Genomic DNA, 20889 nt, shown 5'->3' on the forward strand with positions numbered 1-20889 from the left:
CGGGCAGAGGTGGGGCCGGCCGAGGGCGGAAACGCCGGCGACGCGATTACGAAACCCGCGGGCGGCGAGCCGAGCGCAGCGCTCCGCCCAGCCCTGGCGGGGCGCGCGGCGTGGCCCGCGGGGACAGCGGGAAGCGCCGCGCCCCCGGACGCCCGCGCCACCCCCGGGGGCCGCCCCAGCTCCGTCCACCTGCTGCAGGCGCGGAGCCGCCGCCGCGCCGGCCCCTCCGCAGGGTTCCCCCAAGCCCCCTCAGCCCTTACAGTGCGGGGAAGGAGGGCCATTCTGTTGCCCAGCGGGAGGACTTTGTAACCCACGCGTCCAAGTTAGGGGACGGTAAAGTGCTCGGCCCCTGCACCCCCGTCGGCACCAGGGTGCTGGAGAGGCGGGGTGCCGTGCGAGCCGACGGAGAGGCTCCAGCCCCGGTGGCCAGTCCCGGAACCTATCCCTCGAATTAGCCGAGTCAGGCAGAGAGGGGGCGGGGAGTGCTTCCGCCCTTGCTAGGAGGGGCTGCATTGCAGGGGAGACCCGGCGGCCGATTCAGTCACAAAGGAGGGAGAAGGCGTGAGGAGACAAAGCCGTCACATCCCTAACGGCTTCCTTCAGGACCCTCCTCCTCTCCAGTCCAGAGCCGACCCCCGAGCCCCTGAGGCATCCTCTCCATCTTCGGAACATCCTAGTCATTCATTGATAACAGGTAACCTAGATGAGGGACGGCTATCTCCAGCTTGAAGGACCCCGTGTGAGCCCAAGGTGGTGGACAGTTTAAGAGGAGAGAGGGGGGCGCTATGGACAATGGGTAGCTAACTGTTACCAGATTTTTATCTCTGTTAAGATCTCCATCTATGCCATATCATGGACCTAGGCATTCATTCTAACCTGTAATCGTTTCTCGGCATTTAGCTCTTCATTTCGTGTATCCATTTTCCTATAATTTTTGCCCTGTGCATCTAATGGCTTCTCTCTAGTGTCTAGTTATCTGTATCTTCCTTTTCAAGCTATAATTTTTGCTACCAGTTATTTGGTGAGTCTTTATTCCTACTGTAATTATTGTAGCCTCTACTTCAATGTATTTACACACACACACACACACACACACACACACACACACACACACCTCACTGTTCTGTCTCTGTTGTAGGGAGTTTGGGGGAATAGGGTACTCCTTTCTTTTTTCCTTATTTTAAAAATATGGGATGCTATTGAGAGTGATTGGAACCGTTAACAATGTCCTCCCTGTCTCAGATTTTTGCTCTAAAGAGGCTTGAGGTGGGACAGGTGGAAGCACTGTGGAAATGCCTGATGGCATGCTGAAAAATCACGGTAGTGCACAGGAATTACTGAGAAAACAGATTTATCTTTACAGCTCCTCCTAGTAAGCCGGGAAGGTTGTGGCTAATAAAATCCTAGAATAACGTGAGGAATACCAGAGAGCTTCCATTTCCATCCACCACCAGCCCTCCACAGACTGTTCATGGTGGCGGCATGACACAGCAAGACCCTGTGGAGTAGGCCTTGGATGCTTGTGGGGGGAATCTGGACAAAGGGTATTTGGGTGTGTCCATGTGGCTTAAAGAAGGTGTATCTTTTTAATGTGTGTATTTATTAATCATCGCATCTCTAAGAATAGACAATGAAATTTAGAAGTTACTCTGCCTAAAATATCTGGGTAGCTCAAAATGGATGGCAGTGGGAAGCATTTATTGAGCATATAGCATGTCATTAGTCGCCATCTGGAGCCGTTAAGATAAACAAAAAATAGATACAAAGATGGATGAAGAGCGACTAGGGAAAGAAAGGGAAGCTAGCTGAGAAGCGGCCTGTCTTTTTTAGATTTTAATGCCACATATGCCTACATGTCTGTTTTCTGGCATGAATTTGGCTCTCTCTCTACATGTCTCTGGGTCAATGGCATAGCTAGAGATTTTCAGCCTTTTTGTATTTCACAAAATTCCTTTAAATGATTTTGCTTCGTATTGGTTTGTTTTTTGTTCGTGTTCTTGTTCTTTTGGTTTTGGGGGCTTTGGACCCAGTGCAGCCCAGGTTGAACTCAGAGTCCTGCTTCAGCCTCCTGTGTGCTGGGGTCACAGCCACACTGCCACACCGGACTCCGGCTTTTAAATTGGATGGTAGCTCCTCCAGTCCTTGAGAAATTATTTAGGCAACTTTATGGTTGTTAGGAGTCAGTTTATCAACGCTGACTCAAATTCTCCCATAGTCTCTACTCACTCTGTTTTCACAGCAGTCTCTTGTAGCCAAGGTTGATGTCAAATTCCTGATCCTTCTGCCTCCACCTGCCAGATGCTGGGGTCACAGGAATTCACCATCATACCCACCTCTCCTCCCATTCAGATTAGAACCAGAGACAGTAGTCAACAGAATATACCAAAAAAAAAAAAAAAAAAAATAATTGTTTTTGAGAAGTAAATTCGTGGCTGGGAGTAATGACAACAGCCTATAATCCCAGCAGGACTCAGGGTGGGAGGCAGGGATTCCAAGCTAAAAGCCAACACTAGGGCTACATGTCAAGACCTTGTTTAAGAAATGAAAATAAGCTGGGTACACGACTATAATTCCAGCACTCGGGGGAAACAGAGGCATGCGAATCTCAGAGTTCAAGGCCAGCCTGGTCTACAGAGTGATTCCAGGACAGCCAAGGCTATATAGAGAAACCCTCTCAAAAAACAAAACAAAACAAAAAAGAAACAAAAATAAAACCACAAACATATGTATTTTCTAGATAGGATCTCACTGTGTAACCCTGGTTGGCTTAGAACTCAAAAGAGATCAGCTTGCCTCTGCCTCCTGGGTGCTGGGATTAAAGGTGTGCACCACCACCCCAGGCTCAAAATTCTTCCTGGCTGTCATGTCCAGCTCTCTCGAGATGGACGGTGGAGAAGGAGACTCCTCGGAAGCTTACAGGCCTGCTTGCCTCCTTTACAAGGGCAAACAATGTGGAAGAAAGGACTGATGCCTGGGACTGTCGTGTCACCTCTGCATAGGCCCAGGCCATGGACATCACAGCCCTCTCACGTGCACACACACATTTTTTTTTATATATATATTTTTTTAATTTCAAGTTTTAAAGATTTTAGCTGGGCGTGATGGCACACGCTTTTAATCCCAGCCCTTGGGAGGCAAATGCAGGCGGATCTCTTTTGAATTCGAGGCCAGCCTGGTCTACAAAGCAAGATCTAGGACAGACTGGGCTACGCACAGAGAGAAACCCTGTCTGAAAAGCCCCAAGAAAATACCACAAATATATATATAATGTATGACAAGTGTGTGCTTGGTGCCGGAGACGACTAGGTGTCAGAGCCCTGGAACACGCCTTGGTTGTCAGTCGCCATGTGCGCGCAGGGCTCCCAACCCAGTGCTCTCGGCAATCTCTCCAGCTCCAGCTTTAAGGGCGTGGATTAGAAACTGTGGGACTTGGGAGGTACGTAAAATGGCTAGGCAACCTAACCAGTTACTGAATAATCTAACACAGCCAGGGTTGTATAGGAGACCTGTCATGTTAATATCAAGAACAAATAACATTTTAAGCCAGGTGTGATGACGATGCTCATCTGTAACCTCAGCACTCAGAAGGCTGGAAGTGCTAACTGGTGAGGAGCTTGAGCTGGTGGCTAGCCTGGGCTATATAATAACTACCTAGACATCCTGGTTACATAGTTAACTAGACCCTAGCTCAAAAGACAAAAACAAAGCTTTTTCCCCCTAACGATTCTGCCCCCCCTTTTTTTTAATGAACCTACTATGGGCTGGAAAGATGGCTGAGAGATGCTCTTAGCACTGGCTGCTCTTCCAGAGGTCCTGAATTCAATTCCCAGTAACCACATGGTGGCTCACAACCATCTATTCTGGGAGCTGATGCCCTCTTCTGGCATGGAGGTGTACATGCGCATAGAGCACTTGTACATAAAAATAAATAAATCTTAAAATGAAAACAAAAAAAAAAAAAAAGAAAAAGAGCCTGTTATACAATCTTCCAGGAGTCAGGAGGATCAGAAGTTCAAGGTCAGCCTCTGCTACGTAACAAAGGCCACGAGCTACCTGGGACACTGTCCCTAGAAAAACAGTATTATATGCCTGCAATATAATAAGGTCACTCTGTAGGAGACTTACAAGGAAGAAAAACAATTGTTTTAAGTCGCCTAGCTAGGAGAAACCTGGTAATGTAATAAACATTTCTGGTAAGCAGAGTCAGCGCTGACTTTTTTTTTGTTTTGGTGTTTGAAACAGGGTTTCTCCTTATTAGCCCTGGCTGCCTAGACTTTGTAGACCAGGTTGGCCTCAAACAGCAATCTGCCCCCTTCTATCTCTGGGATCAAAGGCGTGCACCACCAAGCCTGGTTCATCAGCACTGACTTTTAAGGCTTGCTCTGTAGTTTCTGTAGTCCCAGACCTAAGGGATTGGTTCGTTCAAAGGTGTTATAGGTGAAGTCACGCTTGCTAGGTCTAAGAGCACATCTGCAAATTACTATGGAGAAGATCAGAGCTGAGTTTATGGGACAATGACCTCACCTTTGTACAAACTCTGCTTCAGACTCATCATCACCCTCGGTAAGCCTCTTTGCTGAGTAATGTTCAGTTCCCAAGGGCTTGTTCTGGAGCTTGAAAAAAGACACAGAGAGACCCAGGATTTGCTTTTTTGTTTTTTTTCTGTTTTGCTTTGTTTCAAGACAGAGTTTCTTTTTGTGTAGCATTGGCTGTCCTGGACTTGCTCTGTAGACCAGGCTATCCTTGAACTCATAGGGATGGCCTGCCTCTGCTCCTGAGTTCTGGGATTAAATGTGTGTAGCACCATCAGACAGAATTTGCTTTTTAAGGCTAGGTATCCTGGATCATGCCTGTAATCCCATCATTTGGGAGATGGAGGCAGGAATATTAGGAGTTACATTTTGAAGTTAGTCTGAGAGCTTTGAGATGTCTGAAAACAAAACAAAAAAATTTTTTTTTCTCTTTTTGTTTTGAGTTAGAGTCTTGCCAAACTGGGCCCAAACACATGTGCCTCAAATTCCTGCCTAAGCTTCTTGAGCTGTGATTATAAATGGAGTGGCTTATTATGGAGAAAAGGTACAAGCACTTGCTGTTCTTTCCAAAGACTCAAGTTCAGTTCCCAAGTACCCCTGCTGGCTCAAAAACCACGGTAACTTCAGCTCCAAGAGAACCAACATCCTCTTCTAACATCTGCTTGCACACATATACCGTACACACATACATTCACAAAAATACATACATAAATTACACATCTTTTCCACTTTTTATTTATATTTTTATTCATTAGTTTATTCACTTTGTATCCCAGCTGTAGCCCCTTCCCTCTCTCGTCTTCTCCCATGTCCCTCCCTCAGTCCACTGATAGGGGAGGTCCTCCTACTCTTCCCTCTGACCCTAGCCTTTCAAGTCTCATCAGGACTGGCTGCATTGTTTTCCTCTGTGGCCTGAAAAGGCTGCCTGCCTTCAGGGAGAGGTAATCAAAGAGCCAGCCACTGAGTTCTAATTACAAATTTTTTAATGAAGAAAAAGCTGAGGAGATGGCTCTGTGGGTCAGACCACATACATGTTACATATGTGGACGGTGGTGGCGCTCGCCTTTGACCCCATCACTAGGGAGGGAGAGGCAAGTGGATCTGTGAGTTCAAGGCCTGCCTGATCTGTATACAGAGTGAGTTCCAGTACAACCAGGGCTGCACAGAGAAACCCTGTCTCAGAAAAGAATCTGAGTTCAAATCCTCAGCACTCAAATAAAAACCTGGGTGTGGTTGCCTACATCCTTAGCCACAGCAGTATGGGAGGGTGGAGACAGAAGGATCAAGGATCGTTGGACTTGTTGGCCATCAGCCTAGCTAGTTTAGTGGGAGACCCTGTCTCAAGGGACTAGGATACATATTGCTAGGGCAGGACATCTGAGGTCCTCCGCTTACCTCTCTCCCTCCACACACTCTTGGATGTGTACCCTTGTGTACACCTGTGTATGTCTGTCTACCCTTGCCCAAGACTAAGGAGAAAAAGCAAAGTCTGAAGCCAAGTATGGGGCACACACCTAGAATCCAAGCATTTTGGAGACTAAGGCAAGAACATTGACAGAAAGACAATTGCCAGAAGGCTCAGGTGGACTAGGTATTGAGTAACAACAGCCGGGAAAATAGAGGAAGACCCTATCTCAAAAAACAAAAACAGCCCAAAAGTTCTGGACCTAGTGTGGTGATAACATTCCCATAATTCTAGCACTAGTGGCCCCTCCCCAAGAAGAGTGTGTTCAAAGCCAGCTTGAACTAGAGTTTACTTTGAAGTAAGAGTCAAAAGCAAAAACAAAACAAAAAACCCATCTCTGGTCTATCCACAGACCATTTGGCTCCACAGTATAGACTGTGTTCTAGGGTTAAGTTATTTTCCTACTTTGGTATAGACAATTCACATCATATAGGGATGATTTGGAACCTACTTAAGACCACTTTTTTGGAGTCCCAGGCTGGTTAGAGCTGATAATGTGCTCCAGAAATAATTTTTGTAACTCTGACTTCTATTTTTGGTGGCAGTGGAATGTTCTCTTTGCTCCTCTGGGAACATTTAAACTAAGCTTTTTGCCCTTTCCCTTGCTAGTAAGTAAACTCTAGTCACAGAGTTAGGCAGATTATGGAATGGGTGAAAAGCAAAGATACTACAATGGATTGCTAAAACATGGAAAGAGTAGTTGAGCATGGTTGCACAAGCCTTTAATCCCGGCGCTCAGGAAGCAGAGGCAGGTAGCTCTTGGTGAATTCAAGGCCAGCCTGGTCTGTATAGTGAGACCCTAAAGAAAAAGAGCTGAGATTCTGCTGAGGTACCATTTCCTTCCAATCTAAAATTTACTTTCTTACCTGGTATGTCCAACCTGTTTGTTCTCTGTTGTTAGATTTATTTTAGCATTTGGATCAGAGGGAAAAGATCCTGGTGTAGTGGGAAGAAAAAAAAAAATTCTTTTACCACCTGGGTTTGTTCTGAGGAGAGATAGGCCAGAGAGACATAATGAATTCTTGTCACCCTAAGGACAAATATGTGACAGTAGCAAAGTGTCCACTGTGCTAGTGAGGACAGAGTAATGTTAATATGTTAAGGTCTAGCTAGTACCTTACTCAAAAGTGTTCATTTTTTGGTTTGGTTTTGTTTCTGTTTTTTGAGACAGAGTCTATGTATCCTGGCTATCCTGGAACTTGCTATGTAGACCAGGCTGGCTTTGCACTCACAAAGATTGCCTGCTTTTGCCTCCTGAGTGCTAGGATTAAAGGTGTGTGCCATCACACCCACTCTTGTGGGTGGATTTCTATCCAGAGGAATTTTTGGTCTGTTTAAGGTGATAAACACCAAAACACATGTCCAGGCCATCGTAATCTGTAACCAAAACATGTTGGAATCTGGTAAAACTGCAGGGTTCTGGGGAAGGCAGTGCTGGAGACAGCTGGGTAGTGGACCTCAGCTGCTTTGGGGGTAATGTCCTGGAAGAGGTGACTTTGAAGTTGGGTTTAAAGGCAGGAGGAAAAATAGACCATGTCATGGAAGACCTTTACAGAAGCATCATAACGTATTACGTGGACTTGAGGGAAGCAGATATTAATGTTTGGGAATGTGTATAGAGTCCGTGACCACTACATGCAAGGTCCTGGCTTTGATTCTCAGCACAATTAATGATTATTGAGCATGAGGGACCACCTGGGAATGAGAAAAACAACTGGGATTCTTTAAATTGAAGCCAAGTGCAGAGCTCTTGAAGGGCGGGGTGAACTGTTCTGAGAAACAACCAGCTGTAAACTATCTACAACCAGCTGTGAACTATAGAGCAAAGTGATCTGATTTTCAGGTATAAAAACCCTGTGCTTTGCATGTTCAGGGTTGTCTCCTGCTTTTGGAGGGGCGACCTTATCACGATAGCAATAAAACCTCTTGCTTTTGCATCGAGCTGTGGTTTGTGAGAGTTCCTGGGAAGGGCAGTGAGACTCCAGGTCTTACAAGCAGGCCTGTAATTCCAGTTACTTAGGAGGCTTGAGGCAGGAAGATTTCAAGTTCAAGGTTGGACTAACTAGGCAAGTCAGTTAAGATCCTGTCTCAAAATAAAGGTAAAGAGAGGGCTGAGGATATCACTCAGTATTAGAACAGTTATTTGCCCAGCACATACCAGTGTCCGTTAACCCTCAATACTACACACAGACAGAGAGTGGGGCCAGACTTTGGAAAGCCTCAAAAATCAGACACGTGAGCATAGAGACAGTCATGATACACTTCCTGCCTAGTATGCATAAGCCCTGAGGTGTGTTACTGGAGGAAAAATTAGAGCCAAGAGGAACCTGATGGAATGGGCAATCTCTAGATGCCTATGACTAGTCTCTAGTCTCCAAGATGGGGAGAAGTTAGGAGCTGGTGGTCATAGAAAGAGTCCTGGTACTTGTCTTAGAAAACTTGGCCTATTCACTGGAGCAAACAAAGGAGCAGTTTAAGCAAGGGAAGGCTTGGGACAAGGTGCTTACTCTAGTGTGAAGACTCACAAGCAGTTTGCTCTTCCCTAGGGAATTATGAGAGACCCTGTGAGTAGCCAGTACAGCTCCTTTATTTTCTGGAGGATGCCCATCCCGGAACTGGATCTGTCGGAGCTGGAAGACCTGGGCCTATCAGCTACATCTACCTACAAGAGCAAGGATGGCAGCAGCGGCAGCAAAATGGGTGGGCAAGCCACTGGAGCGGAGCGGAAGAGCCCTGACGGTGACCCTCTCCTCGAGTACACCACCTTCAACTTCTGGAGAGCCCCCATTGCCAGCATCCACTCCGTTGAGTTGGACCTGCTTTAAGGCCAAGCCTTCCCTCTCCCACCACTGACCCCTACCATCTTCCCTTTTAAGGCCTCTCCCCTCTAAGCCTTCCACTTTACTCTTCTTGTTCTCTTCTCTATTGTGCTGGTGGTGCTGATGAATCTGCCAATTGAATTGTATGTTTGTATGTATGTGTGTACTTATTTATCTATCTATTTATTTATTTATTTATTTATTTATTTATTTATTTATCTGCCTACTCCATTTCCCTCAAACCCTCTAGGTACAAAGTCAAGGGTTTAATCAATGGAGTACTAAATCATAGGGGTTCCTCCCCACAACCCTGACAATATTAACTAATCCCAGAAAACTGCCCTTCCTGGGGGCACCAGAGAGAAGTACAGTTATGCAAAGTGGGAGGCTGATTTTGTTGTTGTTACATTTTAATCAGTGTCCAAGATAGTTGAACTTCCCTGATTTCCTGCACCATGCCAGTAAGCAAATATTTCAAGAAGTAGTGAGACAATTTCTACAAAACAGGATTCCTAAAAGGCTGAGGTACTAAGTTCTGCTGCTTCTTCCCCAGAAACATGGCAGTAGTTAGAGGTACAGAACAAGAGCAAATAGTTCATCCTGGTGAATGGAAATGAGGAAAAGCATGGACTCATTTCAGAAATTTTTCCTTTAACATCCACCTCACAACTCTGCCCTCAGCTGTGGGTTGGTAGAAATGTTCAGAAAATCAGATTTGAGAGTTCACAGGAAAACCTTACTGTTATATAATTTGTAAAAGGCAAAAAGTTTATAAAATCTAAAAAAAAAAAAAACAGTATTATTGGATAGTTTACATAAAATTGTGATTTTGGTCATGGAACAGGCAGAGTGCTTTGGTCCTTTGTGTTTCAGCCTTGCCTTTCTGTAGCTGAGTGTGGTAGGAATCAGTGGTTCCTGGGCATAGTTCTTCAGCTACCGTAAGCAACCACAGGCAGACCCCACACCTGTCCCCGTTTCTTCCAAAATGACTGCAGCTGGACTGTGCTGCCATTCATTCATTTATTTAATAAAGATGTTAAATCCTAAGTGTGGGTTTTAGTTTTCTTTCAGTGAAGCACTACAGATCTCTTCTGCGTTCAGCTTTTCTTTTTATCTTCCTAATACTGACTCTGAGGTAGAAAGATTTGGGATTTGGACTTAGTGGTAAAAGTGCTTGCCAGGCATCCACGAGGCCCTGCTAGAGTTCCTCTATAAGCAGCCAGTGCCCCTAAACCATAAGCCATATCCCCAGGCCACTCTTTTTGTTTGTTTTGTTTTTTGAGACAGGGTTTCTTTAAGTAGCCTTGGCTGTCCTGGACTCACTTTGTAGACCAGGCCTGGAACTCAAGAGAGCCGCGTACCTCTGCCTCCTGAACGATGGGATTACAATTAGCTTTATTTTTAACTTTTTTTTTTTTTTTTTGAGACAGTCTCACTAGCTCTGACTGTCCTGGAATCACTATATAGATCAGAGTGGTCTGGAACTTACAGAAATCCTCCTGTCTTTGCTGAGGTGTGGTACCATGCCCAGCTGGTTTTAATATTGGGCCTGGAACTTGGGCCTTGAATTCAGAGATCCCTGCCTCTGCTGTGATAAAAGGCCTGTCTTGTTACTGATTTTTGAAGGTTTTGTTTTTTTTTTTTCCTGGTTTCTCTCAGTCCCTTCATCATTTAAACTGGTGAGTAGGAACTAAGATAAACTGTTTGGTGGATGAAGTGACTAAAAAGTGTTACAATTTTATGCTGTCTTCCAGTCTCTCCAAAAAGTTTTGGGTTTCTCGTCTTCCCTGACATCTATACTCAGGCTGTAACTGGGAAAATGTCAGGTCAGGCAGGAGTCCGATTCGCCTGCATAACCAGGAATGTTCACCGAGGTGGACGCCAGATCCTCCTCCAACCCTAAAGCTAGCCCTGCGGAGACCCACCGCTAACCTAGCTTCCCCTGTGCGGTGCCCATGTTGGCGCCAAAACTCCCATTTAGGTCCGTCCCCTGCCGGAACTATGCCTCACGTAGGCCACGTAATCCGTGACCCTGCGCCTCGCGAAGTAGTCCCGGAGTTCAGGGTGCCCTCCGTACACACTTTTCCAGCTCAAGAGGTCCTCAGTCGGAAGAGGTCGGCCTCGGAGGTGCGCCGCGACCCTGACCGAAGGGCAGAGTGGCTTTTCCGACCCATTTCCTTCGGATTCCTCCGCCGGGACGCATAGCCACAGCGTCCTCACTTCCGGGTCCGCCATTTTACTGCCTCCATTTCCCTGCAAGGGGGGGGGAAAGGCCCCCCAAATATGCATATGTGAAAAAGGCCAAAAAGTGAGGCCACTGGCCAGGAGCCTTAGGTCAAGGGAACGAAACGGGACCAAACTGGCGGGCCCAGTGAGAGCGAAGCCGGCAGCGCTCCGGACGAGGTGAGGGGAAGGGTACGCGGGATGCCGGGCGGAGGTGGAAGGTGCCGTGACGAGTGCCGGGTGCGGACCCGCGGGCTCCGGCCTGGAGACTGCCGGAGCAGGGTGGCGGCGGCGGGGAGAGGGACAGAGAGGAAGGGGATGCTGTCGGGAGGAAGGGGAGGGACTGGGAGGAGGTGGAGGGGGTGGGTGGAAGACCTGGGGCTGGGGAGCTGGACTGCGGGAAGCCGAGGCCACAGAGGTGACCACTAGGGGGCGGCGTGGAGTAAGCGGCCGGGCTCACGCCGGGGCTCCCCCCTTGCAAGTTGGCGCCCCTGATTTTGGCAGACAGAACGCCGGTGTGAAGAACTGAAGGATAGATGACTGAGGAGGAAGTGGGAAGTCTCCTTTTCTAAGTCCAATAACGTGAAGCTTTAGTAAGTTCATAATCACAGCAACAGCTGTCATGGCCTTATATCCAGTTCTTACACAGATGTTTGTACAGCTGGCCTCCCAGTGGGGACGTGTGCAATTTAAAAAAATATATTCCTAGACTGTGAATTCTTTAATTACTGTTTGTTTCCCATTAGTGTGCTCCTCGAGACATTGCTCTGTCTCCCCTTTCCTATAAAGGCTTTTCTCCAGTTTCTGTCTTCGTATTTGAATCTCCCTATGTAGCTCAGGCTGGCCGCCTTGCAGCTGTCTTCTTGCCTCACGTTGGGATGATGGGGTGAGCCACCATGCCTGGCTAGACATGCTTTTATACTAGCTTTGATAAGGAATAGCAAACCACCACACCCAAATTACAGATAAACAAAAGCGATTAATTTTTGGTAGTGGAGTGCTTTGTCAAGTGCTCAGGCACTCCATGCTTATTAAAATATTTATTGAACCGGGTGGGGGTGGCCCACACCTTTAATCCTAGCACTTGATAAGCAGAGGCAGCTGATCTGAGTTTGAGGCCCGCTTGGTCTACAGAGTGAGTTGTAGGACAGCCAAGGCTGAACAGAGAAACCCTATCTCAAAAAAAAAAAAAAGTATTGAAAGTTCTTAGAGGAAGTAGAAAGATCCAGATGTTCAAGCCTGGCTTGCGCTACTTGAGCCCCTGTCTCAAAAATTCTTCTGGTCTTGTTTTGTATCTTACTCACGTTCAAATTCCTAGAAGGTTGTTCTGGGAGTATAGCTTGGATGCAAGTGTGTGTCTGGCATATCCGTTGCTCTGGATCCAGTTCCTAGCACAGAGGAAGTAGGAAGAAAAATTTTTAAAATCCTAGGATACAGAGCTGGGCTCAGTGGTACACACCTGTGATCCCAGCACTCTGGGGAGGCAGAGGCAGGTGGATCTCTGTGAGTTCGAAGCCAGTGAGTCCAGGACAACCAAGGCTACACAGAGAAACCTTGTCTTGAAAGACAAAAAAAAAAAAAAAAACCAAACAAACAAATCCCTAACTATACATACTAGATCAGACCTTATATAGATTTTATCTGGTGGCATATCCGTAAGGAAGGGTAGTTCCCCTTTGTAGTGTTGGGACTTGTCTCGGTTGGGCCAGTGAGGAATGTTTAGTAAACGAAGGCCACCGAGCCTGGCAGTCTTGCCTCCACACAGCAAGAGAGAACAACTCCTGTGGGTTCTCATAGCCTCCACGCGCTGCGGTGTGTGGATACACAGGGAAATTAATTACACACAAATAAATAAGTAAATTTATTGCCTATGTTACTCTTTAATTTTAAGATTCTGCAAGCCTTGGTGTGTGCGGTGCTAGAATATGACCATGAGTCTCCCCACAATGCTGTTATTTTACTTAAAATTTTTAATTTCACCTGCACACACATGCAGTGACATTCATGCATGTAGAGGTCAGGGGACAGTTTAGAGGATTCAGCGTCCCACGATGTGGGAACTGGGGATCCAATTCATGTCATCAGGCTTGGCAGCAGACATCTCCCAGTGAGCTGTACATCTCACTGGTCCCCAAAATACTGTTGTCCTACAGAGGCATTTTAGTTTAGGTGGATCCTTCGGGTTATTTAGGAGTGACAGGACGGGAAAGAAGAGCCATGAAGAACAGATTTCTAGGAGATGGTTTTTACCAGAATACAAGTAGGAACTCTTAGAAAATATTGCCGTCAAGTAATCAAATATAAGAACTGTTTTCCTGTATGTAATTCTTGGTATTGGTTACTTTTGGAAGGTATAGGCAACTCCACTCCCTTGTTGGTTTGACAGGATCTTGTGATACTTATAGGCCAGCCTCCAGCTCACCATCATCCTGGTGTAGTTTCCCAAAGTGCTAGGATTACAGGCAAATGTCATCAAGACCAGCATGACATCATTTTTATTTTGACACTCCCTGTGTCCCCAATGCTTGTCTCTAAACAGTTTTCTCTGAAGACAGCTTTGATAAATCTCGTGGTTTGATCTCATCCGTCCCTTGTCACCATGAAGATCTGCCCAGATTGGTCTGATCTGATTTCGTGTTGGGAGAGTGACACATGTCCACAATTAGTACCTTCATAGCCACTTTTAAGTGGAGAGGTATAGAAGGAGTGGCTTTTGGGTCAGGCCTGCCTGGAATCTGTTCTTGTGTTTGAATGCTGTGAATGGGGGACATTCTAGCATCTCAGAAATGCTGCCCTCTTTCTTTTGTTGTACTTACACAGACCGTTAATAGCCAACAGTTAAAAAAAAAAAGCTTCTCAAAAACACAACAAGAGCAAATGTTTAATGAAAACTAGCTTGAAAATCAAGCATTGTTTATAGGGGTACTCTTCAAATGATCAGTTGAGTACCTTTTCATTATGTGGAGGCACTGTTCGAGTGCAGTGTTAGGGCATATCTAGTTATCTTTGTTTAAGAGGCTGCTCAGTACAATTAGGAGCACGAGAACCCAGGGCTGGGAAAAGCAGCACACTAACAATACCAGTTTAGGGCCCCACCGGCCTGGCCCCCTGAATGTTGCTTCTCACCCATGCATCTTAGAAAGCTCATGCGATATAGCGCATAAGTACATTCACATGCAATGGAGGTAGCAGCATCTAGTGTCTTTACACAGAAGAACTGTAAGAAAGCCTCTATAAAATGACCTCAGCTTCTGCCCAGTAAGCAAAATTTAGAGTCTAACTAAGTCTACTGCATCAACAAAATCAAACATTAGACCCTCACAAGTTTAGTGACAGTGACCACAGACTCATTTCTGGTGTGTTTCATATGTCCACAATAAAATACTTTAACCGTGAGGCTAGGAGATGGAGACCAAGGTTTCAAAGTGCAGAATTACTCAAATGGCATGCTATTTATTTCAACAGTGTTAGTGTACTTTTTAAAAAACTTATTTACATATTTTTATGTCTCTTTCTCCCTTCTCCACTCCAATACCGTCCAACACCCCAACACCAGGTAGGAGAAAGAGTTAGTTGGGAGGGGAGGCGCAGATCTCTTAGCTGCTTTCTGCTGGTTAGGGTCATGGAGTCAGTCCAATCCTCATTTCAGGACATCTCCAACTTCTTGTCTCGCTACAGCAACAGCAGCTGCAGGGGGAAGCAGCAGAAGCCCTGTTCTTTCTCAGAGCTTTCCGTACTCTCTGGGCTTTGGCATTTATTCTGTCTCCACAGTCCTCAGATTAAACTATCTGCAGCTGGCAAAGAGCCCCTCTCAGAGCCCACACGAGGCAAATAGTTTGCTACTGTGGACCATCTGAATCAGTCCCACATCCCACACCTGGGATTAAAGCAAAAACATGCTTATATCTGCAACAGAACAGTGCTGATTTTTAAAAATTTATATATATATTTTATGCTTGAGTACTCTGTCTCCATGTGTGGCTGTATGTCAGCAGAGGGTAACAGAGCCCATTATAGATGGTTGTGAGCCACTATGTGGTTGCTGGGAATTGAACTCAGGACATCTGGAGGAGCTGCCAGTGCTCGTAACTGCTGAGCCACCTCTCAGTGTTGGTTTTACTTACTTATTTGTGTGTGTGTGTGTGTGTGTGTGTGTGTGTGTGTGTGTGTGTGTATGCACTCATAACTATGGTGCATGTGTGGAAGCCAAAGGACAGGTTCCCTGCATCGGGTCTTTCCTACCACAGGGGTTCAGGCTTGATGGCTTTTATCTTGGTGAGCCTTCTTTTCTGCCAGTCAACAGTACTGATTTAAAAATCAAAACGAAACAAAAACCAGAAATGAACTTGGTTTGGTGGCCCATGCCCTTAATTCCAGTACTTGGAGAGTAGAGGCAAGAAATCTCTGAATTCAAGGCCATCAAGGGCTACATTTAAAACATTGTCCTTGGCCAGGTGTGGTGGTGCACACCTGTGATCCCAGCACTCGGGGAGGCAAAGGCAGGTGGATCTCCGAGAGTTCGAGGCCAGCCTGGTCCTCAACGTGAGTCCAGGATAATCAAGACTTTGGCCTTATAAAACCAGAAAAGTCAAAAGAATTTCACTGGCTCTGGCACATGTTGACAGTCCAGATATGATGCACATTGCACAATACAGTGCGTTTACTGATCACTTTGCAGGTTCTAAATTTACATGTGTTTAACTCCTCAGATGCCTACATACTACATAAGGTTCCATCCTAATATTCTAGTCACGTATACATGGAGCATTAAATCTACTAAAATCACCTGAGAATAGTTGCTTTCCAAGTTGTCATTTAAAAGATAAATAGGGGCTGGAGAGATAGCTTCAGAAGAGCACTGGCTATTCTTCCAAAGGTCTGGAGTTCAATTCCCAGCAACCATATGGTGTCTCATAACCATCTATAAAAGATATAGATAGAAACTTAAAGAAACTCTGAATTTCTGCTAAGATTTTTTTTCCTTGTTGGGTTTTGAGACAAGGTTCTCTGTAGCCTTGGCTGCCCTAGAATTTTTTCTTAAAGATTTATTTAGTTATTATGTGTACCATTTCTGCCTGTGTGTACACCTGCATGCCAGAAGAGGGCACCAGATCTCATTATAGGTGGTTGGGAGAACTCAGCCTGTGCTCTAAACCTCTGAGCCATCTCTCCAGCCCTGCTGCCTTAGAATATGATCTGTAGTCCACGGTGGCCTTGAATTTAGCGAGCCTTCTGCCCCTGCCTCCTGAGTACTGGTATTCAAGGCATGCACCGCCACCAACGGGCAACGTATTTTCCTTTTTAAAGATACATTTAAAAGAGGGGAAAAAAAAAAGCCGGCATTGGTGGTGCACAGCTTTGATCCCAGCACTCTGGAAACAGAGGCAGGCAGATCTCTAAGTTCAAGACCAGCCGGTCTACAGAGTGAGTCCAGGATAGCCAGGGCTACACAGAGAAACCCTGTCTCCTCAAAACAAAACAAAGCCAATGTATGTGGTGTGTGTGTGTGTGTGTGTGTGTGTGTGTGTGTGTGTTTTATAAGATAGGTTTTCACTATGTAGCTCACAGCTGCCCTAGACATAGCTCCACCTGCCTCTGTCTATATGTACATTTGTCTGTGGAGGCATGTGTGTGTGTGAGTGCCTGCAGAATCAAGAAGAGGGTGTCTGGTCATGGAACTGGAATCACAGGCTCCAAATTAGAGCCTCCGAAAGAGCATTGCATACTCTCCGCTGCTGAGCCATCACTTTATCACCTTAAAAAAGGTTAATTAATCCATAGATTGATTTTTGGGTGGAAGTGTGCATGTCCACAGTACTCGTGTGGAGGTCAGACGACAGCTCTCAAAAGCCTGTCCTCTCCACCAGGTAAGTCCTGGGGATAGAATTCTAGTTGTCAGACTTGGTGGCAAATTTCTTTATATGCTAAGCAGTCTTGCTGGTCCCCAAGCAGTTAGCTCACTAAAATATAAAATCTTGTTAATTTTATTATGTGCCTATATACTTAATTGGATATTAAAATGTCCACTTTCTGGACTGAAGAGATGGCTCAGCAGTTAAGAGCATGTACTGCTTTTGCTGATTTGGTCCCTAGCAACCATATAAGGTGGTCCAAATCCACCTGTAACTACAGTTCCAAGGGATTGACCTCCCCCGCTTCTGGCCTCCATGAGCAGATATCCACAGATACCAGGAGCAAACAGAAACAATTTTAACAGTAAATATTAAACTGGACACAGTGGCACAAGCCTGTACTCCCCAGCACTCGGGGAGGCAGAGGCAGGCATATCTCTTGTGAGTTCAAGGCCAGCCTGGTCTACAAAGCAAGTCCAGGACATCCAGGGCTACACAGAGAAACTCTGTCTTGAAAAGCCAAAAAATAAATAAATATTAAAAAGGTAAAATATCTACCCCTGTAACATTACAACAAAATGTATCTTTTACTAGTAGTTAGGCTAATAGCAATAGAAAGGGGCTAAATTAGCCCATTTCAACATTCAGAAATATACGTGTAGTCTAAGTCTATATGGATCAACGCCTAGAAATTATTACAAAAGTAGCTCTATATACAAGCCAGTTCTAAAACGTATATTTTACACTTACATGTTAAATATACAAACAAAAAGCAGTTTAGAAATTTCCTGATAGCCAGGCATGATGGCGTATGCCTTTAGTCCCAGCAGTTGGGAGGCAGAGGCAGATGGATCTCTGTGAGTTCAAGGCCAGCCTGGTCTACAGAGCAAATTCCAGGACAGCCAGAGCTAGATAGTAGAGAGATACTGTATCAGAAATAACAAAGTTTATTTTCTGAGCACTTAACATTTTTATATAACCACCCTTTAAACACAAGATATTAGAGTTTCTCACTGTCTCTCTCTCTCTCTCTCTCTCTCTCTCTCTCACACACACACACACACAGAATAAGTAAATGTAAAAAGATGAACTATTCCTGAAAAAGGAAATGATAGCAATAACCCCACACAAGGATTTTTATGTGCATTATTTAGAGGTATTTCCATCAACACAGGGTTTGTATGGGGCTAAGAATGTGGCTTTGTTGGTAGAGTGCTTGCCTAGCTTTCACAAAGCTCTGGGTTCAGTTCTCAGTACCGCATATAATGCCAACAATTGGGAGGTAGAGGCAGAAGGATCAGGAGCTCAAGTTCCTTGGCTATCTGGCAAGTTGGAGACTAGTGTGAACTACATGAAACCCTGTCTCAAATAAATACATAAATAAATAAATAAATAAATAGCTTTTTAATATCTTTTCAAGTATGTTTCAGGTAGTCTTTCGGGTATTCAAATGTAAGACTTAACTTCCTCTCAAATGGACAAGTGGGTTTCTGGGAGTTCAAGGTCAGCCTGATCTACATACTGGCTACATACAGGCTAGTCAGGGCTACATAGTGAGATTCTGTGGAAGGGTCAGGGGAATCATCTACTCCTAATTTTATATAGTTAGCTATATAAAATTATATAGTATATTAGTTTACTTTTCAAAGCAAAAGGGGAAGCAGCTCCATAATCTGTCCCCAGATCTTCACATTGATATTATGTACTCACATAGCCGGCAGTGGTGGCTCTTGCCTTTAATCCCAGCACTCTGAGAGGCAGAGGCTCTCCTGGCCATGGCTTCCCAAAATTGTTACCATACATGTTAGGGTTAGAGCTTGGGCCCTGGCATCCCTAACAAGTTCAGCTTGGCCATCCATCATCAAGTGTGTCATTTAAATGCAACATTAATAATGAAAAGCAGGGGCTGGAGAGATGGCTCAGTGTGTGGCTGCTCTTTCAAAGGTCCTAAGTTCACTTCCCAGCAACCACATGGTGACTCATAACCATCTATAGTGAGATCTGGTGCCCTCCTCTGGTGGGAAGGCATATATACAGGCAGAACACTATATAATAAATATTTAAAATAATAATAATAATGAAAAGCAGAAAAGGATTTATTTGGTATGGCCACATAGAAAACAGATCCAGTCTGTTTTAGGTTTCTGACATACATGAGTTTTAGGTTGATAGAAAGTATGTATGCCTAACTAACCTCTCCTGGTCAAGGTGTGGTCCCAACTGCTCTCATTGGCTCCTGTTTCCTGCAAGGTGGCCTGACAGGCTGTCAGAACTGTGTGATCTCTTTCTGCAGACAACTCTCTCTGCCTGGCACCCGAGCTCAGCCTTTCCTTCTTCCAATGTGAGATTCCTGGAAAAGTTCCAATTTCTTGAGTCCATTGTCCCAGTAGTCTGATAGCAGAGGAGAGGGGCACACATGTTTTTAGAATTTCTTTGAGGATAGTTACACAGGAATTACAAGCATGAGATGGCAGGTCTGGCCACACCTAGCGTTTTAATAACTTTTTCAGATGATGGTAGGTATTCTTTGATGCTGCACCAAGGCTTGGCAAGTGGTAATTTTTTTGTGGTCCATACAGCCTTGTGCCTGCTAGACCAGCATGCTGCCATTGTATCACGAAGCTCGCTAGACATGTGGTAATTTCTTAAACGTTAGTTGCAAGATTGATAATTTAGCTCAGTAACACCTTGGGTTTTGTCCTCTGCACCAGAAAAAAAAAAAAATAGTTGCATGGGCTGGAGAGATGGGTCAGCAGTTAAAAGTCCTGGGCGCTCTTCCCGACGGCCCACGTGATCCTCCCAACCACTTGTAAGTTCAGTTCTAGGGGATCCAATGCCCTTTTCTGACCTGCAGAGGTCAGAGGCGAGCAGGTAATTGCACAGAATACATTCAGGCAAAAATAGGCAAATACACAAATAGTTTTAAAAATAATAAAATTAGTTGAAAAGAAAAATTTGAAACCATATCAAAAGAATTTTTGTACTTATATACCATAAAAAAACAAAATTTTTTGTTGTATACTTTTATTTTAGGCTGTACTGGGACTTGAACCTACAGCCTTGCACATAGTAAAGAAATGTCTACCACTGAACTGGCTCTTACTATTCTTTCATTTGAGACAAGTCTCACTAAATTACCCAAACTGTACTTAAATTCATATTATAGCTGGAACAGGCCTTGAACTATTGCTCCTCCATGCTCAGATCAAACCCGGACTTTGTGTGTACTAAGCAGCCCTCTGTAGGTGGAGCTCTAACGCCAGCCCTTGATTCGTATTTTGTTTTTTGTTGTTGTTGTTGTTGTTGTTTGCTTTTGGTTTTGGACACAGGCTTTCTCTGCCTTGGCTGTCCTGGACTCACTTTGTAGACCAGGCTGGCCTCAAACTCAGAGATCCGCACCTGCCTCTGCCTCCCCGAGTGCTGGGATCACAGGGGTTTCTTGGTACAGCTCAGGTTAGTCTCCAACTTGGAATGTTTCTATTCAGCCTCCTAGAAACTGGGATTACTGAGACTACAGGCCTTTTCCAGAAGGCCCTACTTTGAATTTTGCTTTGTTTTGTTTTGTGTTTTGAGACAGAGTTTCTCTGTGTAGTACCGGCTGTCCTGAAACTTGCTCTGTAGACCAGGCTGCCCTCAAACTGCCTGCCTCTGGTTCCCAAGTGCTAGGATTAAAGGTATGTGCCACCACCTGGCCCAGCTTTGAAGTTTTTGTTAACTTATTGGAGGGGGTGTTTCATGAGGACACTGAGGACTCCGTGGTGTGTGTGTGGAGGTCAGAGGACAACTTTCTGGAGTTAACTTCTCTCCTTTTACCATGTGGGTCCTAGTATCAAACTCAGGTTGTCAGACTGGTGAGGTGGCTCCTGGGTAACTTTTGCCAAACCTGATGATCTGAGCTCAATCCCTAGAGCCACATGATAGAAGAGAGAACCCAGTTTCTGAAGCTATTCTCACACACACACACACACACACACACACACACACACACACACACACAC

General features: G+C 45.2%; 2 protein-coding genes across 3 annotated transcripts in view; both read left to right on the plus strand.

The window, feature by feature from the left end:
- The first annotated feature begins 111 nt into the window (after positions 1 to 111).
- Positions 112 to 9863, plus strand: Mllt11 (MLLT11 transcription factor 7 cofactor). Its single transcript, XM_055603852.1, has 2 exons — positions 112 to 694; positions 8544 to 9863. Exon 2 carries the CDS (start codon positions 8550 to 8552, stop codon positions 8820 to 8822), a length of 273 nt encoding a protein of 90 aa, XP_055459827.1. The 5' UTR covers positions 112 to 694; positions 8544 to 8549; the 3' UTR covers positions 8823 to 9863.
- A 971-nt stretch (positions 9864 to 10834) lies between these two features.
- Gabpb2 (GA binding protein transcription factor subunit beta 2) overlaps positions 10835 to 20889 on the plus strand; it is a 31973-nt gene continuing 21918 nt past the window's right edge. The window contains exon 1 of one of the 2 annotated variants that reach the window (XM_055603764.1): positions 10835 to 11219. The gene's annotated coding sequence lies outside the window, so the exon portion shown is untranslated. Of the gene's footprint in view, positions 11220 to 11554; positions 11633 to 20889 lie in introns of those variants that run through there. The other variant, XM_055603765.1, reaches the window with a different exon arrangement.

The sequence above is a fragment of the Psammomys obesus genome, unplaced genomic scaffold (genome assembly GCF_907164565.1).
Source record: "Psammomys obesus unplaced genomic scaffold, mPsaObe1.curated_primary_1811, whole genome shotgun sequence".
Lineage (NCBI taxonomy): Eukaryota > Metazoa > Chordata > Mammalia > Rodentia > Muridae > Psammomys > Psammomys obesus.